This window comes from Corvus brachyrhynchos, unplaced genomic scaffold, assembly GCF_000691975.1.
Source record: "Corvus brachyrhynchos isolate BGI_N302 unplaced genomic scaffold, ASM69197v1 scaffold6, whole genome shotgun sequence".
NCBI lineage: Eukaryota > Metazoa > Chordata > Aves > Passeriformes > Corvidae > Corvus > Corvus brachyrhynchos.
The window spans coordinates 1,843,198-1,867,573 of NW_008238632.1; the positions used below are offsets into that span (position 1 = coordinate 1,843,198).

At 37.9% G+C, this 24,376-nt stretch overlaps 1 protein-coding gene across 1 annotated transcript in view; it reads left to right on the top strand.

Moving 5' to 3' along the window:
* PEX7 (peroxisomal biogenesis factor 7) overlaps positions 1–24,376 on the top strand; it is a 62,591-nt gene that overhangs the window by 19,432 nt on the left and 18,783 nt on the right. The window contains exons 3-9 of the mRNA XM_017737260.1: positions 1,188–1,245; positions 2,746–2,896; positions 7,310–7,387; positions 7,688–7,796; positions 18,652–18,758; positions 19,142–19,255; positions 22,459–22,514. Coding sequence (XP_017592749.1) covers positions 1,188–1,245; positions 2,746–2,896; positions 7,310–7,387; positions 7,688–7,796; positions 18,652–18,758; positions 19,142–19,255; positions 22,459–22,514 — 673 coding nt within the window. The remainder of the gene's footprint in view (positions 1–1,187; positions 1,246–2,745; positions 2,897–7,309; positions 7,388–7,687; positions 7,797–18,651; positions 18,759–19,141; positions 19,256–22,458; positions 22,515–24,376) is intronic.

Sequence of the window (24,376 nt, forward strand, 5' to 3'; positions counted from 1 at the left end):
ACAGCGCCTGTGCCCCGCGGCCGGGCCGGGGCTGGCGCGGGAGCTGCACAGCCCTGCACAGCCCGCCGGGATCTGCCTCTCGCCGAGTACCAACCCGCTGCTGCCGTGGCGCTTCTCACGACGCCCTCGCGGAGGAGCGCTCGTTTGATAGGGTCGAGAATAAATACGGTAGTAAAGACATGCACAGAGTGAATAAAATGTCTGAAAATAACTTTCTCCGGTGACAGGACCCGAGGGAATGGCCTGAAGTTGTGTCAGGGGAGGTTTAGGTTGGATATTAGGGAAGGGTTCTTCCCCCAGAGGGTGGTTGGGCACTGGAACAGGCTCCCCAGGGAAGTGGTCACAGCACCAAACCTGACAGAGTCCAAGAAGTGTTTGGACGATGCTGTCGGACACGGGGTGTGACTCTTGGGGATGGTGCTGTGCAGGCCCGGGAGTTGGACTCGACCCTGATGGATCCTTCCCAGCTCAGCGGATTCTGTGATTCTGTGGCTTCAGCTGTTTTTGTCTCAGTCCCTGAGTGTCCAGGCAGGCCCTGGTGACCCTGTGGTCTCTTGAAAGAGCCAAGCTGAGTGTTTCTCAGTACTGGCACCTTTTTCATTTCCAGTGGGAATATTGCTCTCCAGAACAATTTTTAAAAAAACGTCTAAGTGTAGAATTACTTCAACAATATCTCAGTCAGATGAGAAAGCAGAATCCATGTGTGTTTTATCAGAACTGAATTATTTGTTTAGTTTCTGGTGAGCTGTGTTTGTATTACTATATTCAGGAAGGGGCGGGGGGGAGAGGAAGTATTCTGTCTGCTGTGTTATCAAAAAGACAAAAGGGAATCCTGTATTGGTATGTCTGTCATGTGAGGCCCATGGGGAAAATGCACTTTTATGCTTTGTAAGCAAGTCTTTTTCAACCTTACCTACAGATATACTAGAGAAAAAAAAAACAAACCAAAAAAAAACAAACCAAAAAAAAACAAAAACCCCAAATCAAACCAGAACCATCTGATGTAAATGAATTACTGTTTTAGAGAATATGAGACCACAAGATGTTTAATTATGCAAGTAATTGTTTGGCCTCTTAAAGTTCAGGTACCCTTTGTGTTTGCACACTGAAGCTACTAGAGAACCACCCCAGATTCCTTTGGCATCGGGGAACTAGTTGTGATGTTTTGTTTCATTTTGCTGGTTTAGGTTGTGGAACTCTGGCGATGCTGGAACAAAACGAAGCTGGGATTGTTCTGCTCAGGAGGTAATATAGGTTTGTATTTATTTTTGTAAGACAAAAATTTACTGTGTACTTGTGAGTACAAGGCACAACTAATATTTTGGGTTATTGTTAGGGATATAAAGTATTTTTTCTATGCTGAAGTAGCTACTGATACAGGTCTTTGTATTTACATATAAATTAATGTATTTGTATTTACATACAATACAAAAGATATGTTTACATTGCATTGATTTTGTTATGGTAAGTCATCTGGCTTGCAACATTTCCATAGTGTAAACCATTTTATAGAAAGCTGACAATGTGAATTAAGAGCAGCTTCTCTGCTCTAGCTTGAAATTATAAGTTCTAGCTTTTTAGGAACAGTGACACCTAGATTTATGCCCTTATGATTGACTTATACTGAAAATAGTGCAGGAAGCTACATCAAGCTGTGGAGGTCCTTCCTAGGAGATACAGTTTTCTAACGGCTTGAGTGGAGTTTGATTTTGTTGTGGATGGAAGGAGGAGAAAGGTTAGAAAGGTGGGGGATTAATACTTGACTGTTATTAACTTAAAATGTTTTAAGGAAAGTCTTGAAACAATGATTGTTTAGATTAAGGCGGCGGACATAGAAATGGTTATAAAATAATTAATCATATTCAGAGAAGCTGGTTTTCATTCACTGTTATAAAACAAGACTCTTTGAAGATGTTCTGTTACTTTTGCTAAGTACTCTGGTTTAGTACTGTTCGTTTCTGTTTCCAGTGACTCCACTGACTTTGTGGTAGAAAGTCCTCTTAAGTTCCTGACCCACAGACTGTTGTCTTCTCTGTCAAAGTGTTCTGTGCATGGCTTTCCCTTCAGTACTTTCCTATCATTACTGCAGAGTGCCATGAAATTTGACCTCAGCTTAGCTGAACCTTCAGTGAAAAGGGGGTAAATAAATTCATATTTGCCATCAGATAATACTACAGTCATTGATAGTTGTGGCAGAGTAACTAATATATGGCATCAAATCCCATATGGTGAATTGTTGGTGCGTTGAGAGCCTCTTCAAGGGAGCGTAGAGATCTTCAGTAAATTCATGGCTGTGTTTCTGTTGGGTTTTCATTGTGACTGAGATTTGTAATGGTGTTGTGAATTGGATAGGGCTCTCCCAACACAGTTTTCTTTCTTTCTTTACCACAGTTGTTAGAAACAAAGTGTTCTTACATCCTGGAGAAACCATAGGTCAGACTGAGGCGTGTTGTACCTCTGTTTGCGTGGCAAGTTTTAGACTGAACTCAGAGTTCCTTCTCTGTGTGTGGAAGGTCCTTAGCTCATTTATGCTTTAACTTAATCTCTTTTGGCATACGGTTGTAGAAATTGATGTTCAAACAAGTAAGTTAATTGTGAAGAGATTCATTTGAAGCTCAAATATATAAAAATGCTGTTTAGAATGGTAAAAATGGTGATTTAAAGAAATACTTTGTTGCATGTAACTAGTCCAGACTTTTATGTTGTGCTTTCTCACAGATTAATATCTTCATTTTTCCAATTTAGTTTTGATTGGAATGATGGCCTGTTTGATGTGACCTGGAGTGAGAATAACGAAAACGTGTTGATCACTTGTAGTGGAGATGGATCTCTGCAAATCTGGGATATGGCTAAAACCAAAGGTCCGCTGCAAGTGTATAAAGAGCACACTCTGGAGGTAAATCCAGGAAACTTAAAAAATTTAGTGGATGATCTTATGTTTGAATAATTAAAATATTTATTTGTGGTCTTACAATCAAAAGCAGCTTTTTGTTTTCTGCTTTTTAACTTTTTTGGGTCTGTGGTTTGAATTAATAAATTGAATATAAAGTGAAAGCACATATTCTTGTGCATGTTCATATGCTGTAGTAGGTACTGCTTGATTACACAAATCTAATAAATTCAGAAGTAGCATCTGTAGTTCCTTACAGGCTAAGTAATCATGAAATTACTGCAGTCACACTGTGATTTTTAGAGAGCCTTATTAAATAGGTCTAAATCAGACAGCTGATATATCAGTCTTATTCTTGAGGTTATGGAGTGATACACATTATGCAGATCCTTAGCACTTGGGTTGCGCTCGGATCTGCTTTTCCTTTTCCCTCCTAACATCTGTGAGATCCTCCTCAAATAACAGTAGTCAAATGTTGGGACAGTGTATGTTATTTTAGCCTTGGTTTAATACTGTTGCATTTGATTTTCTTAAAATCTCAGTTTCTTTATGCAGTGTTGTATGGGTAGAGAAGAATGTTATATTCATGTTCATAAATATATTTGTATAGTTTTAAGGATATTTACACTGTAGTACGTATATCTTCCCTGAAGTGATTTTTCTTCCCTTTTTTTTAAGCTTTCCTTCTAACTCTTCATTCACTTCTATCAAGTCTTTGAACTTAAGTTTTAAACTTCAGTTTAAACTTCAGTTTTAGCCTGGATTACTGTTGCTTTATCTAAATGACATCAATCTCAATAAAATAATCTAGTAGATATGTAGTCAAAAAACGGATGGAGGAAATTCATTTTTGTTCCCAAAATCCTCAAGATTTTTTCAGATATGAAGCACAAAGCTAAAAGCTGAGTGACTGCAGTTACACAAGAGTCCATCTTCTGTGCCTTATTTTTTTGTAGTTTTTCTACTTAGTTTTAATACGTATACTGTGTAAGCTGAGAATTTTGATAGAGGAGTTTGTAGTTGTCAGGATTTTGTGATGGTGTTCAAAGGCTGACAGTAGTTACACAAAGATGTAGGTGAAGCACAGTAGCAATTTCTTTTGTTAGTTTGTTCCTGTCATTTTCTCATTGAAATTCTGTCAGTAAGTTTATTTTAGTTCTGCTACACCTTCTGTTGTTTGTGAAATAAACATTTCTGTTCCATGTCCTAGTTGAGCATGGGAAGCTGGACATATTCAACCATGCTTAGACAGTATTAGGAAACATGGGCTGAGTGTTTATTGTGAGGTACGAGAGGTTTGTGTTGATTCTTTATAAACTTGTATTAAGAGGATAGATCTCAGAAGGAATTCACCTAGTAGTTTGTGGTAAACACTGGCAGACAGTGTTCTCACTACCTTCCTAATCCTTAATCCCTGTCTGACATTTTTAATGACAATTTTGTCACTGCATTTTTTATTATTGCTAATGCACGATTGACACGGATCTGTTTCTCTTTTTCTAAATGAGATCATTGTCCTCTCTCAAAAAGAATGTGCATTTTTAATTTTAAAGTGAATTTGTATTATCAAAGGACAAGGCGTTTTATTCCAGCACTAACCAACTGCTGAATCTCATTAATAAATTAGTCTAATTTACTGTGGTTTGGTCAAAATCTCACTGGATTGTGAGATAATAGAATAGAATGCTTGAATTAAATTTGTCTTGTAAAGTGAGCCTGAACATTTATTTTAAGCTATTTTTTATGTTTTTACATATTTTTTCCCACATCTTTTCGTCTTGCCTGAGGCATTTCTTGCTGCTGTTTAGCCATAAGCTAGCATTCATTTATTTTAGGATTGAAGATAAAGCACTAAGAGATTAACAGCTAAGGTTTTTGCTGTGTTATTAGTCTTTCCCAGTTGCTCAACACAGCTTCCATTGAAGTGTCTGTAAATTTATGTTGGAGGATAGCATGAAGAGGAAAGAATAAAAGTGAACCTTACTTGGTTCTTTGCACTGTCTTCTTTTCATCCTCTTCCCATTGCCTAGACCTGTCACGTGCCAAATGGACAGTATCTCTTGTTTTTCCCGAGCCTGTTGTCTGTTTTGTTTGTAATTCTTGCCCGAAGGAGAGTTTGCCCAGGTCCTGCTGCCTCTGCTGCAGCTGCAGAGCGCTGAGAGTCCCAGCGCTGTGTGCCATATGTGCCCAGGTCCGTGTCACAGCACGTGCTATGCAGATCTACGTGCTGATAGCTTGGGAGCGAGCCGGGAGTCCTGTGTGTGCTTTGCCTTATCCGTGCAGTAGATCTGATACATCCCAAGTACAATGTGTTGAACATGGGCTACGTGAATTGTGTGACACAGGTGCATGTTTCCCAAAGAGCTGTTTCTCTTTGGAAAATCTTGACTATGAATATGAGAGCCAAACACTGAGCTGTTGTGTGAAAGAGGCATACTATGTAGTGATACAATTAGGGGCATTTCCAAACAGCAGCAGCCTAGGAGTTGAACTTGGGCCATCACACAGATTCAGGGGTAAAGAGAGAGGCTAATGTTCATGAGGAGCTTGGGAGCCACTTCGGAGGACTGTCATGTCTTCCATTCTTAGAATATATTGAGAGGTACTGGTGTGTCTCCTTCGTTACTATTTTAGAAGGAAGAGTTAGTTTGGAAGGGAGCATGTTTTAATGAGTTTAACTAGTACAATTAGTTAGCTAACAAAAGTAGAAAAGTCAAGCGGTAAAGGTGTGGTTTGGCAAAAAACCCAAAAGAATTACCTCTCAGGTGGTTATATGGCTTTTGTGAAGTACTGTCCCAGTATATTTGGGCTATAAGCTCCTCAAGGAAGGGGGTTAGTAAAAAATGGTTCTAGAGCAGCATGGCTTTCAGTATATGGGAAGCAGGACTTTGTAAAATAACAAAGAAGAGTTGCAGATAAAGCACCTTGTTTTCCTCTGGGCAGTGGTTGCCTTCCATTTATGGAAAATAACCAAATAGATGAAAACCAGTTCATTTAAGCTGGATCTAGTATAGACTGAAATATTTCTTAGGAAGGAAAATGCTCAGAAATAGCTAAATATTACCTCAATTTCCTTTCTCACACAGGATGCTTTCCATAGAAGACTTTGGCAATTTCTGGATTTCTTTCCCTTTCAACTTCTCTGCTTTTTTAATCTGGTGACACAGGCCCAAGCATATCCACCTTCAAAACAGGGTTGCTCTTATTAAATGCACAATTCCATCTATCCAAGACAAACACAGCATCTAGTATGTTGACTTGCAGACCACATCCAGTGCGGTGCTAGAACTAGATTATCCCAGGTGGAGTACAAATCCTCGGTGGTTAGTGGCCCAGCTGTTCACAGCAGTGTCACCTACTACTTGTAGGTAGTGACCACATTTCTGAGAATTGTCCTGGGAGCTCTGTTTGGGTCAGGAGGTGAAGTGGATGAACTGTTTTATCTATTATTTATCCGCCTTACACTGAAATGGTTCATGTCCTGCTGAGCTTATTGAATCACTTTGGAGTGAGGTAAAACCGGACAAAACAGAATGCACCTTCCATCAAGTAGATAAAGATGTGTATTTGAAGATGGAAGTTGTGCATGTGCTTGAGACTTGAGGATTTTAAATAATTTGAAGAACTGCCTTAGTGTATTTGTTTTTGTGAGGCAGCAGAGCTGAAAAATCAGCAGTGAAGGATGGAGTTAAGGTGTCCTCTGTCAAAGCAGGGACCAGCATTAGAACATGCTGTCAGGGAAGAGGGAGCTTATTTCAACTACACAGTGAAAAATAATTCCTTAATAGCTGAAACGAGTAGTTACGAGGGAAATTGAGTTTTTTATTTATTTTATTTTACTTGTTTGAGGATTTGGATGGTCAAAAAAGAGTGCCATAGAACCTGGAAAAGATGAAAACCAGGAGTACTTTATGACATATATTTTTTAGGAGAATTAGATATAATAAAAAAGCATTTATTGTTAGTCAGTTAAGATCTCAAAGTGAGCTCTGAAGAGAGATGGCGTTTACAATGAGAGATGGCTAGCAATTGGAAACCGTAGATCTTTGAATAAAATTGGATCAGCGATACGAAAACAAGTCAAAATTATGGCTTTTAAAATGGTAGACTTCTAGTGATGGTAGTTGTATGTGGATTTTGGTATAACTTTTCTTTTTCCACCTTTTTGGCTCATCTTTGCTTTTTTGGATGCTTGTCTTAGCCTGTATGTACCTTTAATGTCTGACTGAGATGCTAAATATAATTTTTGTTCAGGTAAATGGCGTTGTTGGCAGTTTTATTGTGCTTTAGCAGCATTTTTTTTCAGCTAGCTAGGATGCAATCTGCAGATCCAAGTCTATTTTGTGAAACTGTGGCTAACTACAGCCTGAAACTTGTATTCTAATGCTCTTTCTAACTGTGCTCTTATGTCATTTATAGGCATATAGTGTTGACTGGAACCAAACTAGAGGAGAGCAGCTAGTGGTGTCTGGTTCATGGGATCAAACAGCCAAGCTGGTATGTTGGTTTTCTGCTGAAGCTGAAAAGTGTGATTTCTTTTGGATCTGATAGTTCTTTGTGTTAAGAAACAACATGGATTCTCTTTTCCTGTTTATTTTTACCCTGCGGCTGAAATTCTGCTTTAACTGAGATGTTGCTTGAACTCACAGTTGTCACCAATTTAAGTGTACAAATGCTTTTTTAAAAGAAGTTCATTTAGTCCTTTCTGGATATATGAAGGTTTTTTTTCAATGTATGAAACCCTTTCCTTTCTTACTGAATGTGTATCTCAACAGTTTCCTTTTTTCCTTTATTCAGTGGGATCCAGCTGTGGGGAAGTCATTATGCACTTTTAAAGGCCACGAAGGGGTCATTTACAGCACTATATGGTCTCCACACATCCCAGGTTGTTTCGCATCTGCCTCAGGTAAGCATGATGAGGCTCTTAAAACAAAAACCCGAAGGCCCCCTTCTGTGTTAGTGGATTAGTTCAGGACTTTGTCCAGCAGATGGTAGTGTGTGTCATATACACTTGGTCTGTAAAAATGGAACAAGGAAAGGTAAATGTATTGCTGCAGCTGGATTTGTAGGTTCTGTTACAATCAGTAGTTCATTCTTTTGGCCATTTAAATCAGGATCAGCAGTTTTCTAGCAGTGACCTTGTGGCAATTTTTTCTGTTATTTTATATAGCTCTCTTCCATTCATCTCACTCTTGTTACTGACCACTAAATCATGTTACATGCTTTATTTTGTGTTTTGGCCTATGTTTTTGTTCAAATTGTCTCAAGTGTCAGTAGACTATTAACTCTGTGAGAAATGTAGTCAGTTCCCATTGAGCTTTTTTAAGTACTTCTGTAAATCTCTGTGTCTTTTTCTCTGGTAAAGGTAATAACAATTTTACTTTTCTGCTTTGGCCAGTGCTATGGGTCGTGCTGGTAAATACAGTCATAGTTGAGTTGGGCGTACCCAGAGGCAAAGGTGAGGTGGCAGTGTTTTCCAAACACTGCTCCTGCTTCAGAGGCACAAGGAGAGCTCTGGAGTGATACCTGGAGCCCAGGTGATGATTAGCTGGGTGGAGGTGCTGTGAGCCACAGAGTTTGCCTGGGAAATAGAAGGGCTGTGTTAATACAAATATTGATAGATTAACTCTGGTGGCCTAAATTTCTCAGATTTCAAATCTGTTGTACTTCTGTACTGATTTAAATAGAAGTTGTTTGGCTCTTATATCAAGAGGGTATAACTATTCTTTCCTGTTACTGAAGTCAGAGAGTGTGTACACACAGATAGAAGAGAGTTAGAGAGTGTGTACACACAAGAGACACTGGTCTTCCCTATTCTCTGGGAATTCAGATGAAAAAATACGTGTGGCTTTCATAAAATTTCAATCTGGCTGTATCCATCTGATTCTGCCTGCAGAGTTTAGCTAGAATGATGACCAAGTCACATTTATTATTTGTTCTAACATAGTAGTTCTTGAAAGCCAGATGATGGAGCACAGATGTTCTCACCTTACGTGTGGATACCTGTCTAACAGGATGTGCAGAAACTTACTGGTTTGAGCCCTGTACACTGTATGAACAGTTCTACTGAAATGCAGCTATCCATATACTACAAAATACTAGCTAAGTACCGTTTGTTCAAGGTTAAGTACGTAGTGGCTTTTGCAAGCTCTAAGGAATGTTCTCTTTAAAGTCCTGCTTAGAACCCTCCTGTCCATGGTAGCCTTACTCATACAAAATCTCTGTCATTCTAGATGAACAAAAAGGCTTTGCTGATACAGCTAATTATTTCAAATTTGAGCCTCTAGGATATGAAGCCAAACTTATCTTCTAATACATTGTCACTTGAACAATTTTGGGAAACATTGATTGTTAGATGCTGTATGTCGTGGTACCTAAATTGGGTACAACAATTGATCTGTTCTTTGAGTGACTCAGTGGGTGCAGCTGTTAGAAGTTTTGACTAAAACACTACAGAGTTCCTATTCTTTTGTGAATTTTTCCTTTGACGCTTGAAAGGGACTAATATGCTACTGGAGCCTAAAGCTAATTGCAGTCAGTTTTCACTCACTGATGGAAAAACAACATGCACAAAAGACACAATATTTTTCTTCTCCAAGTACTGCTCGGATGTGAAATAAAAATCTGCTGTCAGTACACTGATAGTGTAATTCTGGGTATAAAATCATTAGGTAAGAGAAAAATAAGTATTCAAAATGATGGTGAACTTTCTTCCAGTTTCCAAAATAAAATGTCTGGTGTGTTTCTAGATGAAGTAACATGGAAATCATGACATGTTGATGTGGAAAAGGTTTCAGTGTTTACATTGTTTACATTGAAATTTTCTTGTGGTTTGATTGGATTGCTTCACTACAGAAAATACATATTGGCAGTCATTTCTTTGGTCAGCAGGATTGTGGCTAATAGAAGTACTCATGACCCTCTAGCTCTGTGTATAAATGCCATTTCCTTATTGTAAAAGTATATCACACAGTTAATGTTCAAAGAGTTTATTGTTTAGTGCTTAATGACATTCTACTCTGTCAGTCAAAGCATGTGATGAAAGTAAAGTGGAACTGTTCAAGGAGGCTGGTTGTCCTCATTTAAAACTTGCTATGATCTGCATACTCTGTAAGGATGACAGAAAATCATGGGACAGAAAGCTAAATTTCACTGATGATTCATCTTCTATTGAGCTAAAGTTGGAGCTGGAGAGAAACTTGAATCTCAATGTGATAGTACTGTGTCAAATTTAGAGCTGTTCCCTTCTTTGGGATGCACTTGCTGGAAAGGTTGACCTGCAGTTTTGTGGTCTCTTATTTTGCAACTTTTTGTTGTCTTGAAAGTTAGTAACTGAAATGTGTCTGGAGGGAAACTTTTTGTACTTCCTTTCATCTCACTTGGGTTTTCTCACTTTTTAAAACAATAGCTTTTTTGGATGTTGTGATTAAAAATTATTGAAACATTCCTTTCTTGAAGGAGTCTGTACTGATTTGGGATTGTAGGATGTCTGTGTGTCTGTGTCTTTTTTTTCGCTCTTTTGCCCCACCTGACCCCTTTCTCTTGTCCCACCTCACACATACGTACACACAACCGTGTACTTACTGCTGTCTTAGTAGTATAGTTGTAATGCTTGAGAAATCAACTGTTTCATGTTGCAGCATCTTCAATTCTGCATGTACCAGTAAAATAAGCTAGGTATGTTGTAAACTACAGATTGGAAAAAAATGTTGGTCTTTAAATACTTCTGGTTAAACTAAATGTAAGTAAACCGATGCACTCTTTTTTTTTTTTCTTTTAAAGGAAGTAAGCAAGGGGAAAGAAGGTTTAAAAACATTTTGCATGCCACACCCCTGCCATTTTTCTGCCTTTGTCTGAATCCCCATAGAATCCAGCAGAAGTTTAATTTCCATGTAACTAATTAGTTTGTGAACACTGAAAACAGAAAACCAAACAGAATCGCAAACCACAGTAGAATAGCTGCTCAAAAGGATCAGCTTATGCTTGAAGCTAATATTTGATTTTGAAATATGGCTTTCTCTCAAGCTGTTATGAGACTAGGAAAAGAATACAAGTGAAGAAAATGAGAAATCTAAGATGGCAATATAAAGCAATTGAAAAAGAATTTGATACTAGGTACAGCTTTTTTGCTTCATTAAGTCTCCATTCTGAATACATACAAGAAAAACTGAGCTTGTCTGCAGTGGACAATAAAATGCAATTGAATTGCAAAAGATATATATGTCTGATGCTTTAGTTAAATTAGGTTTTATTCAGCATCTAATAAACTTCCATTTAACATTTACAGGCATGTGTGAGGTACTTTATGATGCTGTTATCTTCATGTACAATCATTTGTACTCTGAAAAAGAAAGTAAATTTTTTTAAATTGGTAGTTAATAGTAACAGAGCATACTGTTAATTCTGTATATGTAAATAAGTGCTGTTTTGATGTCAGTAACAATTTCTGAGCAGATAAGATAAGCGGGATGTTCAGGTGTACGTGCCGCACCAAACCAGAGCGCTGGTAAATGTCTGCTCTACGCTGTAAACACACTGATGTGGAAAATGTCATTAAAGGAGTGACATGAATGTTTAACAGCAGCCTCATGGCTAAAGGGGTTTAATGAGTCATTATGTCGTTTGCCTAGTAGATTTTTTTTTTATTTTTATATTTTTTAACCCAGAGAGCAAATTGGTGAGAAGCTCATAAAGAATGTTAGAAATGCACGCAACAGTAATATTTAGTCAAATGTTAATCAGTTCTACTAAGGGATTCTCCATGACTGCAGAGCAATAGACCTTGCTCAGTACTGTTGTTTATAAAGAAAAAGTATCCTTTTTAGTACCGACTAGATTTATTGTCCTTTAACAGTAGAATGTACTTAATGAATACCATTTTACCTTTATCTGCATAACTGTAGTGTTGTTTGATACAGATACAACACTGGCAAGTGACAATATGAATGTTTTGGATTCAACAAAGCCCAGATTTAGAATGATTGATTGCTATTTTCTTAAATACTGGGGCCTTAGTTTTAATGCTGCATTTCTTTTTAAATCACTCTTTAAGTTTACTGATCAGGGCAAGTATATAATTTTAATAACAACTTATGAAAAAGGGAGATAAATTTTTTTGAAATCTGCCTGACAATGTCTGTATTCATCAGTATTTAGATCAATTAATTGTATTCTTTGCTCAAAGGCTTATTTTTCAGACTGAAGGCCCAGGGCAAAAAATTTTCTTGTACCACAACAAGGTGTAATAATTTCTGATAAATTTTTATTATGTTGACACAAGTGTTGGATGACTGTAACTTTGCTGCTTTACAAATGAACTTGTAAATCCAGGTCCCACTCTTGTAAGCCCTTGCATTGAGTGCTAGACTTTAATGTTAAAACTAAAAACCATTGTTTATCTCATATTCTGTTTTACTGCCAGCCCTGAGTTAGTGAGCTGCCTTTTAAAAAGTCTCTTCTTGCTTACTGGTCTCTTGGTGATAAATGTGTGTACTAAAGGGATTGTCAAGCTGTAGTTTCATAAATCAGGCTGCTATGTAGTCTTGGTGCACCTTTCTGTGCTCGGTATTCAAATTGTAAGAAAACCTATGATTGAACAAATTATTTTGCATGAAATAATGAGCTGGGGAAGGAGTACATCTACTAAGAGAACATTTACTGACTTAGATGGAAAGAATAGCCTTGAGTGCAGCTTCTCAGTAGAGGTGTTTTTCATGTTTCTGGACCAAAGTTTGGGGTTGTCAGGTCTTTGACATCAGTTTTCTAAAGTTTCAGCTCACATTCCTGCCTCAGAAGTAGCACTGGGCAAAAGAAGGAGCTGTTGGAGAGTAGGGTTTGCGGACAAGTAATTCCAGAGATATGTTTGTTCAGGTTCCTTAAAAATGGAAGAAATAATCTGCTGTTTTCAGCTATGACAGCAGTTTCTCATGAGTTCCAAAGCACTTTTTTCTAGAGGTTTATATTCCATCCATTTGTGTGTGGCGTGGGTCCACTTTTTGCTTCTTATGATGCCTGGTTATTTTCTTGTTTAATGTGTTAGAAGAAATGCCATAGTGAACAAGGTTCAAGGCTTTGCAAGAAAGTGGTCATTTTTGGCACCCAAACCCTAAAGGGATAAAAGAATAAGATGCTTCAATTTACTGCATGGTACATTGTTGTACAAATGGAGCATCTAGAGGGCAAGCTGACTGTGGAGTTACTGTGGCTTGTTGCAGTTCAGCTGAACTGCTGTTTATACTAGAAGCTTTTGAAATACAATTTACTTGCTTAGTTTGTTATGCCAAATATATGTAATGACGTGAGGTGAGTGTTTTCATTTACAATCTGTTACTTCAGGACATACCAGCACAGTATTGAATTCATCCAAGTCTTGTGCTTTAGTGGTGGGGTTTAACCCCAGCCAGCCACCAAGCCCCATGGAGCCACATGGCCACTCTCCCACCTGTAGGATTAGGGAGAGAATAGGTAGGGTAAAAGTGAGAAAACTTGTGGATTGAAATAAAGACGGTTTAATATGGGAAGCAAAAGCTGTGCACAAAAGCAAAGTAAAACAAGGATTAATTCACTGCTTCCCATGGGCAGCCAGGTGTTCAGCCATCCCCAGGCGAGCAAGGCCCATCATGCATGACGGTGACTTGTGAAGACAAAAACCATCTCTCCAAACGTCCTCCCACTTCCTCCTTTGTTCCCCTACTTTATATACTGAGCATGATGTCGTAGGTCTGGAATATCCCCTTGATCAGTTGGGGTCACCTGTCCTGGCTGTGTCTCCTCCCAACCTCCCATGCACCCCCAGTCCCCTCACCAGCGGGGCACTATGAAAAGTAGAAAAGGCCTTGGCTCTGTGTAAGCCCTGCTCAGCAATAACAAAAACATCTCGATATTATCAACCCTGTGCTCGGCACAAATCCAAAACAGAGCCCCGACCAGCCACTGTAAAGAAAATTAACCGTACCCAAGCCAAAACCAGCACATCAAATAAGCTTTACTAAATCATCCTCTAATGTACAAGCTGAAGTGTTTCTCAGGAAATGAGTTTATCCCTCAATTTATACTACATGCTAATCATGGTAAAGTACTGTATATAGTACATGCTATAATATAAAGCACTTTCAGGTTATAGTATTTTGTATTAGAATCTCATTATTATAAAACAGTTTAGTGTTCAGAAGAAATAAGCAGTAACAGCTTTTTACAGTAAATTAATTTGGGTTGTGTCACTTGGGTTACAGGTAGGTATCTAGCCAATATTGCCATTTGCTAAAGAATGGCTTAATCATAAGTCATAACTGTGGTCAATTTTGAAATAAAAAATTTTCCCAAGATTTATGTATAATCCTCTTGGGAAATACTGAAATAAAGATTTCACTAACTTTTTGTTTGTTTGTTTGTTTTAAAATTTAACTTAATTTATTTTTTTTATTCTTTTCAGAAAAAGAATTGGTTGGGCTCTTCCCTAAAATAACTTAAAACTGTTCTGATTTTTAGCTTGACAGCATTTTGTATCAGATTAAAATTGACCAGTTGGAAAGTATGTTTCCACTGGTAATTATGTGTACTTGCTAAGTAAGTTGTGCTCCATAGAGCATTGTGTGTATTTGGTAGCACTCTTGGATGATTTAATTAAAGCTGTTATTTGTGTCACTCTATTTCTGTCTCTGTGTGGAATCCCATGAGCTTTATTATTCCTGTTCTGAGTTTTCTTGTACCGGTTTAACCCCCTATGGACAACCCCACACAGCCACTCAGTCACTCCCCCATGGGATGGAAGAGAGATCAGAAGGGTCAAAGCTGGAAAACTCATGCGTTGTGGTAAAGACAGTTAATAGGTAAAACAAAAGCTGTGAATGCAAGAGCAAAACAAGGAATTCATTCACCACTTTCCATGGGCAGTCAAGTGTTCAGGCATTTCTTGGAATGCACAGTTCCATCATGCGCGATGGTTACTTGGGAAGACAAATGCCATCATTCCAAACATCTCTTTCTTCCTTCTTCTTCCCCCAGCTCTGTATGTTAAGCATGACACCATGTGTTACAGGGTATCCCTTTGGTCAGCTGTGGTCAGCTGTTCTGGTTGTGTCCCCTTCCAACTTCTTGTGCAACCCCAGGGCACCATGACAAGCTGGAAAGTCCTTGACTTAGTGTAAGCACTGCTCAGTGACAACCAAAACCTCAGTGTGGTGTCAACGTTATTCTCATCTTAAATCCAAAGCACAGCACTTGGAAGAAAAATCTCTCTATTTCAGCCAAAATCAGGACAATTATCTGTGATAGAAACAATCAGCACAATCATTTTAACATGCATAAAAAAATTGGTTTTGAGAGTCGTGAGATTTGAGTTCTGCTTTTAATTCTCCCACAGATTTTCTGTTTGATTCAGGCTAAATAATTTAATCTGGTTTAGTATTTAAAAATACATATAAGTAAGCAAGTAATGTTAACTTGTAATCGTTCAGTGGCACTGCAGACGTGCTTTAATTGCGATGGTTTTGGCTTTTTACAAATGTGTGTAGTGATAGAACAAGGAGTAATGCTCTAAACTGAAAGAGGGTAGGTTTAGATTAGATATTATGAAGAAATTCTGTACTGTGAGGGTGACGAGGCACCAGAACGAGTTGCCCAGAGAAGCTGTGGGTGCCCCATCTGTGGAAGAGATCAAGACCACGTTGGATGGGGCTCTGAGCAACCTGGTCTAGTGGAAGTTGGTTCCTGAAAAGCATTGTACCTGTCCTAGTTAGAATCCTTTTCCCCTTCAGATAGTCTTTAAGGTTTCATGGAGTTTTATTAACCTCCCAAATACCTAACTATTTTTTGTAGTTACTGTTATACCTCTGCACTGTTTTTTATTTAAATCTTAAATAAACTTTATCTTTTCACTATCAGACATTGTCATTCACATTGGCAGTCTTTATCCTGTGTATAAGGATGATGTACTTGTAGATTAGCATCAATTGAAAAGTTTTGAATAGATGAGTGTATATTGTGTAGTTTTATTGATTCGTCCAAGATTTCACAAATATTCATTAAAAAGAAAGAAAGCAAGTACAATGTATAAACAATTCTGAAATCATAATTATCTAATGGACCAGTAAAAATCTGTTGCCATAGAGAAATTGCTTCTTACAAAAATAGAAATATTTTATGGGGGAAATGTTGGGTACTTTTGTGGTTGCTTACTTTGGGATGTCAACTGGAAGTGTCTGTTAATGAATATGATTGTACTAGGTGTGCTTTCCTTGGACTTTCTATTATTATTATCCTACTTTTGCTTTATGCTTGTCGAAGAAGTGCATCTTCGGTATTTGTAGTAGTCATGGAAGTGTGGAAATTGCAAAATTTTTGACTGCAGGTTTTGTTGAAATTAAATGTAAATATTTATATGTAATGGAAATAAGTTTGAGGTAAAAAAAGGTTTGTTAAAATGTGCACTGAGTCAGGATTGCACTGTCAGGATTGCACTTTTTATCAGGGTTTTTTTTTTTAGTCTGATTTTTCCACTTAAATGGAAAAATTTGATTTGCCTTTGGCTTTAAATCAGTCTTTTCTATTCACAGAAAGGTTCACTTGCATGTTGTGTTACTCCATTAAAAACATTTCACTGGTAGTGCCAGCCAGAATTAATAACTGCTAAGTCTAGCATTTTCAAAGAAATTTAAAAAAAAAGGAAAATAACCGGTTTTTTTTCCTTTTCTCATGCATCAGCGTTTTCTATTAAAAAAGAAATAATTGGGGCAATTGTATATTTAGTGTCAAAATTGATATTGGCCGAGTAACTTATTTTTCCAAATGTTTTTGGCCCTCACAATGCTACTGTAGCATCTCTGTAGCAGTTCATTCTAGTTCACCTGGGTTTATATATTTATTTGCTTGGGGAAAATGATCCTATCTGTAGTGAAATACGTGTTTCCCCTTCAAATCTCTGTTATCTGATAAAATTAAAATAAAAGCTTTTTAAGAAGTCCATTATAATATCTCAGAAACACTTAAAACTCGAACCGAACTGTCCTCTTCAGGCAAGGAGATTAGCAAGGCTAATGGAGAGTGGATGGGTGTACTACCTGTTTTTTTGCCAAAACCCCGCTGCTCGTGTTTCTTCCTCTCCATATGTTGCCCTGTTTTTATAAGCACCGTAGTGATGTTTGAGGCTTCAGCTGGCTGCAGGGTGCCATTGTCAGGAGTGCTATTCGTGTACTGAGCAGCAGTCTTCCTCTTGACAGTAGGAGAGGGGAGTGAAAACAGTGAGAAACTGGGTGTTGTTCCCACCTTAGAGACGGGGAATTTATCCACCAGGGGTACAGCATCTCTCACAGTCAGGAGGGCTGAGGACAAGACAGCCAACACCAGAGCAAAGCCCCCCTAGCTCTGTGCAGCTCTGCAGGCAGAAGGCTGGACTCACGACATGTAGTGAAGCAAGCTCTCTCTGCCTTATTTTTTTATTCAAACTTTTCCAATGTTTTATGGGTTTTTTTGTGAAAACTGCAGGGTGTGGTAGTTCATGCAATTAGGAATATTGCTGTGGCTCTAAGGATGGTTTTATTTGATGTGTAGCCAGTTTCTTGAAAAGCACTATGATTTTTTTGTGCCCAGCTGTATATTTTATAGCCAGTGACCAACAGGGCACTAAAACCATCAAAATTCTTGTATATAAATGGCATTAAAATAATATTTATAAGGTAATATCAATAATTTCTTCAGTAGCAAGGTAAAACAGTGTTTTTTTAATTTAGGTAGTATTGATACACACTTCCTATAGTAATCATGAGTGTTTTAATCACCTTTTAGTGATTAAATTTGTCTCTTGAATGAACATAGGCATAATCATAATTCTAATTAGTTTTTTCTCTCTGTAAGCTAGAGAGCTAGAGAATTCATTTTGCTGACACAAAGCTAAATATTCAGGGCTAATGAGAAAATCCCGATTTTAAAAATTGAAAAGCATAGTTGTCCCGTCAGCCGATGCAGCTTTCTATGTCTTTACCAGCCATTAGGAACTGAATTTGTAAGAAGGGTGTATACAAATCCTAAAGATCTTTAGAGGTAGAAGAAAATTTATGGCTGGAGGTAGAGAGAGAGACACAGGTGATTAACAGCTCTTAACAGCTCTTAAGTTAAGCTGGACTGCATTCATTGCTCTTTGTGTGTGTGTGTGCTCCAAGGTTAAAGTACATGTTGCCTTTCATATCTGTAACAGTTACAGTAGAATTACTCCATCTTCCAATATTTCAACAAATGAGAGTAATTGCAGACTTTGTACATAATAAATATAGGTGATACATCTTAAATTTTCCTTTCATTGAAGGAATTTTGAAACAACTTGTATATCAAGTACTGTTCACTTTTCTTTGTGCCAAAAGCATTTGGCTAGGTGGTACCTCTCAGATGCTTGAAAAGAAAGCTTTCTCATTATTCTGATCTTCTAAGTTCATTTTTAAATGGACCTTAAGCTCCTAGTTTAATTAAATGTTATTTAAGTCTGTTACCCTATTTCCTTGTACTCAAATCTGAGTTTAAAAAATAGTGGAAGTGTTAGTAATAAAATGAAGTTGTGGGGTTTTTTCTCTAATGAAAGAGCAGTAGTAAGTTCAAATACTTTTTCTTGCATCAATCCAACTTTATAATGTGTCTATAATCTGCTTGCTTTATTTGGCATGCAACCATTTGTATTTCATACAGCTAAGAAACACTTGTCTGCTGAGTACTAATGGATTAACTAAATCCCAAAACTGATGCAACAACATTGAATCAATTTCTCTTTGTTTCAGGTGACCAGACTTTAAGAATTTGGGATGTGAAAACCCCAGGAGTCAAGCTTGTGATACCAGCCCACCAGGCTGAGGTGTTGAGCTGTGACTGGTGCAAATATGATGAGGTATAAAACCATTCATCCCACTGTTTTGCTAATTGAACCACTCTCATTAAATAGCAAGGGGTTTTACTGCAACATTATTGCATCTTCTCTTTATGAAAATATGTATAGTTGCTTTGTTGCTCTCATTCCCTATTACATTTCCAGAAGAGCTTTGTTCTAACAGATGGTCAGCCCAAGCAGATCAGAGATTTTGCTTACTCTTTTGTGTACGGGCAGAGTAGTTAATAGAGGAAAACCAGTTTGTGTTTCTGTGTGCTCTTTAATTTGCACACTGAGGACATCACTTCATTTATGATTTATTCATCTGTATTTTTTGATTTATCTAACTTTTTTATCCAACAATTAAATTGTCATGATATGTCTGGGTTTCATCAAATCATCAGAACTTGCTGGTAACTGGTGCAGTTGACTGTAGCTTGAAAGGCTGGGATTTGAGGAACATCCGGCAACCAGTGTTCGTCTTGCTTGGTCATACCTATGCTATCAGAAGAGTAAAGGTAAGTTGTACTTTATTTCCCATTGCCCATCACTGAATTGTTACACAAATTTTCTGGAAACCAGTAATACTTTATATTATCTAATTACTAGGAAAAAACCAACAGGATTTTAGACGTCACAGTGGCTGTTCTTGAAAACTTTCAGTTTAGCACTGTAAAACATCTTGATGTTTAGTAGATTACTGGGATTTTACAGTAAATGACATTTTCAAAGTCAGTGTATTTACACGAAGAGTGTTAGAGGGCTTGAGAGAGTGTTAGAACGTGTACTTCAGCTAAGTTATATGGGAAATATGAGAAGGAGAAAACTCTTCCCCTTACTCATTTTTAAATGATGCTGTTCCTTTGTCTTTCCACACAAGGGGTCAATATTTACAGAAGACAAGGTATAGAACTCATTGTGAATACGTACTTTTTGGTATACAAAAAAAATATTAATGTGTTTAAAGAGGTTTTGAAACTTTACACATGAAAGGCTACAGGTGACTGTACTGGATCTGTGTACAACTAGAACACCCACCAATAAGAATTTGTTCTAGATGCACAATGACATTTTTTTCATGTTATATGAAAATATGTATCCAAAAATCTTTTTAGGTAAACTCAAAAACTATAACTATGTTTCAGTGTAAGATACTGAAACCAGCAAAGAATGTGAGAGTCAAATGCACCACTATCAAAATCTCCTGAAAAAGGAGATAATATCTAATCCTTTTAAAGCCTTTCAGGAACAGGTATGTTTATTAATATTTTCTGGGAAGTCTGAACTGGCAGAAAAAAGTTATCCTGGGTTGGTATTTTGCTTCACATGGCCTTGATGTGTTTCTAACGTACTTAGAAGTTATTGTGCTTAGTTGTAAATTTTCATAAAAGGGTGTGACTCAAGTAGTAGTTCTGTATCACAAATCCTGAAATCCTGTTCGTGGTCAGACAACCTGAGAAGCTCCTGCTCCTCCTTATCCCAGCTACCTCTTCGTGCTCTCCCCACTGGTGGTTGATGCTGAGTCTTTTTTTCTAATTTAACTCCTGCATGACCGTTCTCTAATTCGGTTCTGTGAAATATTTTTCATAGCCAAAGATGCATCCATGTGCAAAGGAGACGTATCTGAGAGTACATGACTTCTATTCCATCTTACCAGGCTTTCACTGCTTGTGTTTCAAGACAGACATGGTCCCTGAGAACATAAGATATGACAGTGTGGACCAGCACTTCGAGGTGATGCAGCATATCTACACTTGGGTGGTATCACTCACCAGTCACACTGAATTGAGAGAGAGACCTGGATGCTGCCTCAATAGAGGCAGCTGCCCCTACTGATATTCCTTCCCCTGCATGCCGACAGGATGATTATAAAGCTGCAGCTGATGGCTCTGACTGAAAACCCTGTCCCTAAAAGTGACTAGTTTCTGTCTGGATCACTAAGCTGTTTCAGTTTGTTGCTCAACCACACAATTGCAAGCCTTGACACAAGGAGGGGGGCAGGAGCACACAATTTGAAGTGGAAAAGAAACTGGAAGCCACAAATTTTGGAGCAGTGCACTCTGAAATTAGCTTAAACCAACCATGAAATCACACTCTTGGGTTGCCTGTCTTTTGTATTCTGCTCACTTGTTCAGGGCTCGTGTTGACTGTCAGATCTGAGACTAGCAAGGAATTCTACCCAATACAAACAATACTGTCAGGATTCCTGCAGATTTCTTATGGTCTTTCACTGCAGTGCAGAGCATTGTCAGCACATGAGGTCATCTGGAGTCCTTTTCAGGAGATTTTCATGTTGTGCATTTGATCCTCACATTCTTAGCTGGCTTCAATATCTTACACTGAAACATAGTTACGGTTTTTTAGTTTACCTGTGAAGGTATTTGGCTAAATGATCTGTTGGAGGTCAGGATGGATGATATGGTGGTTATCTTCTGCCTGTATACAGCTGTTCAGGTGATAAAACTGTAGTATCTTACAGCTAAATGGAACAGAATTTTCTTTTGTAAAAGAAAGACATGCGAGTTTTTTTCAACTTGCATGTGTAGCACTCTGCTAAGTATTTTGATAGAGTTTTCTTGGATAAGTTTCTAGGATACTTAAGGTTAATGACAAAGCTTTGGCAGGATGGTTTTGCTTTATCTTAAACTATGTGGACATGCAAAGGGGGCTTATGGAAAGTGTACCATTGTTTTTTGTTGCCCATCAGACTTCTTCCCCTCTAGTATTCATTTTTCTGAGCTGCAGAACCCATTTTGTTTTGGGCTTTTTTTCCCTCAGAAAAAATTGCAGGAAATCTGAAGAGGTTCAAGTTCCAGCATGCACATCCCTCAATTCTGCTATAGTAAAGAGAACTCTGTCAGCAGATTTCAGCAGCCATCAACATACATTGCTCTCTTGGCAACTTGGGCAGTTGTGGCAATAGCCCAGACTTAACTTTTGACTTCATAGTTTCTGTGAATGATATTAGAAGTCTTGCAGGAAGACTTACCGATGAACCATGGTGTGGGGGACCTGCATTTCAAACTCAGGTTGTGTCAGTGGAAACTGAGTGTTGCCAAAAAGCTAGAGCTGAGATGAACAATTTTTGCGTAACTGCATCCTTCTTGCTGCAGTTCTTAGACCAGTCTGCAAGAGTCCATGGAAGAGTCTGTCCTGTAAAATGCCCCGTAGGAGAGGGGGAAATCATGAAATGATGTTATATTGCCTTCAGTTTTTCCACTTGTCTCCAATTTTCCCATTTGTATAAATAATTTCAAAATGGTAGGATATAGAATTGATGATGGCAATATATCTTACGTTCTCTGCAGTACGGCACAGATTTTGTCTCTCTGAAAATAATTAACTGGTCACATAGCTGTTTTGAAACTTGATTTATATAATGAGATGAAACTCAGCCTGTTAGCCAAAAGCAGAATTGAATGACTGTTTATGTGACTGTTCCAGAACTTCTTAACTTTACAGCAGAGTTATTTGGCACTGCTGTAATGAAATCTAAGCAAACCAGGATCCCATAGAACATTCCTTCTGATTATTAATTCTATGATTCCTTGTAATTAGAAGCATGGGGGAGAAATATATTGATATAGTCTGTTTTATTGCGGCATGATGTGGTACCAACAAAGACCATTAAAATAGTTAAACTTTGATAACTTGCTACTTACAGTAAGTCTATATATGTTCACAAAGTTTTAACTTTGAAAGTTGTTTTGTTTTCTTGCAGTTTTCACCATTCCATGCAACCATATTGGCCTCTTGCTCCTATGATTTTACTGTAAGGTACAGTATTTTCTCTAACTGGATAAAAACAGAAAGATGATCTGTTTAATGTGGCTTGCAGTAGAAAACAGTTCCAGAGTGGACATACTGGATTTCAGTTAATGTTGCTGTCAGATGCTTCATAAGCTATGTTGAAAATGCATGGGCCCTTCACTTAAAGACCAGCTCAGTCACTCTGCTGAGCAATATCTGCTGTGTCAAATGCTTTCTGCAATCCTTTTCACATCACTCTACTGAACGTAGTTGTATCCAGCTGTGGTAATGTCTGATAAGAAGGTAATACCCGCTTAATATAGTTAGGTGAACTCATATGTTTCTGTGACACATTTTTGTTTAGACGTTTTATGAACATAGTTTTTGTCCTACCAGTGTCTGAGAAAGCTTCAGTAGTGTTCCGCAGTGTGCATGCTGAAGCTCTTTAGACAGTATTTCTGCAAGTTCCCCTGGCTGCTCAGTATATCTGATACTGCTGAGGGTCTTACAGTACAGTTGTTTTAAAGCTAATTGGAAATCCTAAAGAAGTTTGATTTGATACTGGGATTTCTCCAAGATAGAAAATGTCATAAGTCAAAGCACTGTGAAGTATTTCTGAATACCTCAATCACATTCTTTCATCTACATTTTAATTTTCTACATGGACTGAATGTAGTAGGCAGTACATCAAGAAATGAGAGAAGCCCTCTTGCCTCTATAAATGACTGCAAAGTTATCCCACTTGTCCAAATCATCTCAAGTAAATATCACTTCTGGTTGTGTCCTAATTGGTCTGACACCAGACCTAGAGAGGTTCTGTTTCCAAAGGGAAATCTTGTTAATTCTCAGTGCCTGTATGTGTTGCTAAATCATAAATCTATCCAGTCTTCTGCCATAACATCATATAAAGTTGCATTATGAAGTTAACCCAGTAAGCATTGGAGTGACTTGATTGTGTTGTCATGCTCTTCCCCTTTTTGGCACTGTCTATATATCCTTCAGGTTTGGCTCTAATGTGCTTCATGCAGTACTGAAATCTAGTGCAGTTTCAGCTCTGACATTTTTGTATGTGGAAATTGTCAGTAAAGATGGAGAGAGCTACTAGGTCACAAAGTGTTGTGTCTATAAATGCAGAGCTTGAGGACTTCTTCACAAAATTCACTCTAGGCATTATTCTTCTGTCCAAATATTTACTTGTCATGACTAGGACTAGCAGAATTGAAGAGATGAAATAAAGATTTTTGACAGTTTTCTAAAACTGTTAGGTTTGTTACGAGTGAACAAACAACAGAGAAGGCCAGGTGGAAGTCTTTGGAAAAGGTGTCACAAGCAAAATATTCTGTATAATGGAGGAAAACTGTTACCATAAGAATTTGGGAACACCTCTTAAAGAGTATGTTGTACCTCCATCACATATCCTGTACTGTCATTTTACTGGATGCACCATACACTCCACATGCACATACATGCAGACATCCTGTCATGTATGCACATGCATGTACACCACACACACGTGGATGTGTGGACATGAGTATATACACACATTCACATACATTTAAATTTAAACATAAAAGTCCTTGATAAATACATAAAAGCTGGAGGAGAAGTTGGGATTCCAGCACATGACATTAATTATGGATCTTGTTGAATCTACTCAAGGCCTGTGACTTTTTAGCCCCGTTTGATAGGGGGTTTTTGGTTCAGAGAATAGCATGGTATGGCAGTCCTTTAAAAACAGATTCATTGCAGTGTTATTTTAATAGCAGTTTAGTTACGATATTGTTCCTTTATATTCTTCAGTGTGTCTGTTTGAAGCTCAGAATTACCTGCAAGGATTAGTTTATAGTAGGTAACAGAACAGAGCATAGTTTTGGAGCAATTCTTTACTG